General features: G+C 43.2%; 1 protein-coding gene across 1 annotated transcript; it reads left to right on the top strand.

The window, feature by feature from the left end:
- Nucleotides 1-252: 252 nt before the first annotated feature.
- pou3f3a (POU class 3 homeobox 3a) lies at nt 253-1,515 on the top strand (the record flags this gene model as incomplete). The annotated part of the gene is made up of 1 exon (XM_083922096.1): nt 253-1,515. One exon carries the CDS (start codon nt 253-255, stop codon nt 1,513-1,515), a length of 1,263 nt encoding a protein of 420 aa, XP_083778222.1.
- Between the last annotated feature and the right edge of the window lie 3,239 nt (nt 1,516-4,754).

Below are 4,754 nucleotides of genomic sequence, written 5' to 3'. Positions count from 1 at the left end.
CGGAACAAAGACTTGTATCATCCATCAGGTGTGTGGATAACGCACGGCGGAGCTCCCGGGACAAAGAAAAGTTTTGAAGTCTACTGGTTTGTTGCACAGGAATGTTTTACCGCACAGGTCTCAGTGCGCACAACCTGCTGTATGACTAAAATGACCATCTGAGCCTCGATGGAGTGATTATAGACTGAATTCATCCATGGTTAGAATAAACTTACTTAAAACTTCAGAAGAGAGAAATACATCCGAAGATATATGCTTTGGGGGATGGCAACAGTCACCTCGAGTCCATACTTAGCCAGCAGCAGGATTTTATCCGGCTCTGTCCACTCTGATCGGAGGGTTGGTGGCATGCAGCCGGGCAGCACCGCTGTGACTACGGTGTCTAGTGGATACAGAGGGGACCCTTCAGTAAAGATGGTGCAGAGTGACTTCATGCAGGGAGCCATGGTGGCGAGTAACGGGGGGCACATGCTAAGCCATGCCCACCAGTGGGTGACATCGTTGCCACACGCAGCAGCTGCAGCAGCCGCGGCCGCGGTGGCAGCTGCCGAGATCGGCTCTCCGTGGTCCCCCAGCTCCCAGTCGCAGGACGTGAAGAGAGGGAGGGAGGACCTCCACACGGGCACCGCTCTGCACCACAGGTCCCAACATCTTGGGCCCCATCAGGCGCACCCGGGAAGCTGGGGAGGCACCTCGGCAGCGCACATCAGCATCAACGAGGGGCAGCAGCAGCAGCAGCAACAGTCCCTTATTTACTCTCAATCCGGTGGGTTTACAGTCAACGGGATGCTCAGCTCGCACGCCGGGCAGAGCCTGATGCACCAGGGGCTGGTGCGTGGGGAGTCCCCAGAGCTGGACCACGGAAACCACCATCACCATCACCACCACCATAATCACCACACGCTCCATCCCCAGCACCACGGAGTGAACCACGAACAGCACTCAGACGAGGACACCCCGACGTCTGATGACTTGGAGCATTTCGCCAAACAGTTCAAACAGCGGCGGATCAAGCTGGGTTTCACCCAGGCTGACGTGGGCTTAGCTTTGGGCACCCTGTACGGCAACGTGTTCTCACAGACCACCATCTGCAGGTTTGAAGCGCTTCAGCTTAGCTTCAAGAACATGTGCAAGCTGAAACCTCTGCTGAATAAATGGCTGGAGGAGGCAGACTCCACGACCGGGAGCCCGACCAGCATCGATAAGATCGCCACCCAGGGCAGGAAGAGGAAAAAGCGCACATCCATCGAGGTGAGCGTGAAAGGCGCGTTGGAGAGTCACTTCCTCAAGTGTCCCAAACCATCCGCGCAGGAGATCAACTCTCTGGCGGACACTCTTCAGTTGGAGAAGGAGGTTGTCCGGGTCTGGTTCTGCAACCGCCGGCAGAAGGAGAAGCGCATGACGCCCCCAGGACTGCCACGCACCCCGGAGGACACGTACTCGCAGGTGGGCAGCATGGGTCCTGACACGCCGTCACCCTCCATAGACTGCAAGAGGATGTACAGCGACACGTGAAAATAACCTTTAAAATACCGGACAATAAATCTGAACAACATGAAGTGTTTGAATACATTTTATGTTTATGTCATGTTTCTCTAAATATGATAATGGATTCACTTTTCTTACAGCTCCTCGTGTGGTTTGATCCTATATAATGATGTTATCCAGTGTGTATTCATTTTAGGGCAGGACAAATGTCTACTTTTATGCATCCTCGGGTATTTTTCTGCACTATGAATCAGCCTTTGGGACAGATAATGAAAACCTCAACTAAAGTCTGAATAGAAAACCATTTAAAGTCTAAGGTATTGTTTGTTCACCAAATGAGCCTAACGACCCCCCCCCCCCTCCTCCCCACCTGACCCTAAGAAGCTCAAACAAAAAAAAATTATCTCCCTTTCTCTGTTAAATAGAAGTTCCCTTGTAATGCTGCAGAGTTTGATGTCCCACAGGCTAAAGAGGCCGTTTCATATATGAAATACATTGATTTAATGCGCTTTATTCAGCATTGAGTTGCTTTAATGAGCAATAATTTATCTTCCTTCAAACGTGTTTTTCACTTTTTGGTTGTGCGTCAGTGGATTTATGTTGTGTCACAGTTTAAAGTGGTCAAAGAGCGATTTAAAATTCTGACAGTATTGTGTTTTCCTCCATAGGAAACTGTTTTTTTTTAAATGATCAAACATTCCCTTAAGTTTATGTGCAAGTAAGTCTGCTGTGTATTCGTGTGTGATGATTTTGACTATTTATTCTTTTTCCACTGTGTTTATTTTGGAATAGTCTAATTATTTAATAAATTTGACATAAGGAAATGATTGTGTTCAGATTTAAGACCATTATTATTAAGGTTCCTGACACACACACACACACACACACACACACACACACACACACACACACACACCTACACACACACACATACACACGCACACACACACACAAACCCGTAGCTGTCATTTTAGCTCACATCTTTGCAGTGAAATGCTAACATGAATATATTACTGTGATCTGTTGCTTTTCAGTGGATATTTTCTCTAAATACTAATAATAATAATAAGCTCTAAAGTCTCAAAATGGCAACTTAAATTATCATTTGTGAGAAAGTCCATATAGAGACGTAATAGAGCATTTATCCGCTGAAGACCAGCTTCTCAAGTAACTTTATCATGACGCGAAAGACTATTCAACTGACAAAGATGATTATTTATTTATATAAAAGGACACTGCACATTACTTCAAGATTCAAGATTCAAGAAGCTTTATTTATCCCGAGGGAAATTATTGTGCAACAGTTTCAATACAAAGGTGGGAAAGGATCAGGGTGACAATAAGCATAAAAACATGAATCAAATCAAAATAAAGCTAACGTAAAATAAATCATACAATAACTAAGTGTGACAGAGTGCAACAGACATTGTGGTTAAACGTAGGTTTATACAATATACAACAATACGCAGCGTGCAGTTTAGCAGCAGATTGAAATAAAATAAGTACAAACTAAATAAGTGATAAGGAGCGATACGTGATAACAGTGTTAAAAATGTAGCAGCATTTCTGACAGAACTAAGTGACAGTAAGTTACAGTAAAGTACAGTGTAGCAGCATTTTACTGGGATACGTTACAGTAAACCACAGCGAAATGTAGCAGCCAATTACATTACATTAATCAGCATTACTGTTAAGCCAGCTGGCTCATTTACATCTGTAGTCTTTTAGTGAAATATCACCAAGAAACACAACACGACATTAATACAGAAATACATCAACTGTATCCACATTCAGTAGCCATGCAAGTAAAAGACACAAAGCACCAAAACACAGCCAAGCAATACTGATTATAGCTCTTTTTTGACACACGCAGACATGAAACAATAATACAATACATAAAGGATGCAGTGCAAGTTAGTAAAATGGTGAGATGACACAACAGACACATAAGCCACACAGCACAGAGTTGTTTTCTTTATCCATATATGGTAATAAACAGCCTTTATTTGAGTTTTAGACTGTTGGTCGAATAAAACAAATTACTGGAATACATCCACACAATATATCATGCATTTACCACTCTTTTTTATTATAATTATGTGACTAATGAAAGGATTAATCAAGAAATTAAGATTCATCACTTATAAAAAAAAGAAATAGTTGATTCAGTAAGTTACATTCATTTAAAAGGTCAGTAATCAAAATAATCTGTGACTAGTCGACACCATTTCCCAGTTTTCATGCTTCCTGTCTTGTGTTGACACTTGAAACTAACTGAACTCATCACAAGCCTTTTCTTGGAGTTTTCCTCCACTTTCTCGCTGCGTTTCAGTCCAGCCCCATAGATCCTGTGGCGGAGCCGTGGACTGCAGCTCAGTGAAACGCGCCAACAGAGGTCGGCTATCCCAGCTGGCAGTTCACCTCGGCAGCGGTTGCCAAGGTGACAGCGAGATGGAGGGACTCGAGGCAGCGGTTCTTTTGCCACAGATGATGGGTTTGGCAGATAGGCAGCAAGGAAGCTCAGGCCGCTGGCTGTGAGAAACAATCTGTGTTTCTTCTCTCCGAGTCTCTGATCCACACAAACAGGACGTGATAATACACACGCACTGAAACATACACACATGAGCCGATGTCTCTAATCAAATATCTCATTGATGTCTAAGATTAAAGGGGGGAGTCGTGGGGAAAGTCAAAAGGAGAAGTGGTGGTTGTGGTTAAACTTGGAGGGAGGTCAAAGGTCTGCTGGGACAGTAGCTGCTGACAAACCAGACAGAACACTGAGAAATAAATACAAACCTGGGAGTTAATGTATCACTGCAAATGTCACAGCTTTAAATGTTTGTTTGTTTTTACTGGACATCTTCTATAAGCTTCCACACAGACATGGAAAACAAACATGCGAGCGACACACACATTCTTGTTGACTCTGTCACTCTTTATGTGATTCTTGATCAAATTGTTTTTATGGATTGTTTCCCCTTTTGGAGCAAAATGTGCCCTAACAATGTCAATACTAAATAAATAATTGTATTACTGTAAAACACACGCAGGCACACAAATACGTCAAAAACTAGGGCTTGGCCAAAATCTTTTATCCCAATAGAATAATTGTTTGTCTCAATAACAAAATATATCACAATATTGACCCCAATATAGCATGTTTTCTCTAATTCTATACAAAATAACAACATGGTAAAACCGTTTTTGTATATACCTATAAGAGTTAAAAACGTGACAAATGAAAAGTACTCAGTATTTTCCTCATT

Source organism: Echiichthys vipera (genome assembly GCF_963691815.1).
Source record: "Echiichthys vipera genome assembly, chromosome: 10".
NCBI lineage: Eukaryota > Metazoa > Chordata > Actinopteri > Perciformes > Trachinidae > Echiichthys > Echiichthys vipera.
The sequence above is the reverse complement of the archived record's forward strand: the minus strand, read 5'-3'. Positions and strand labels throughout refer to the sequence as shown.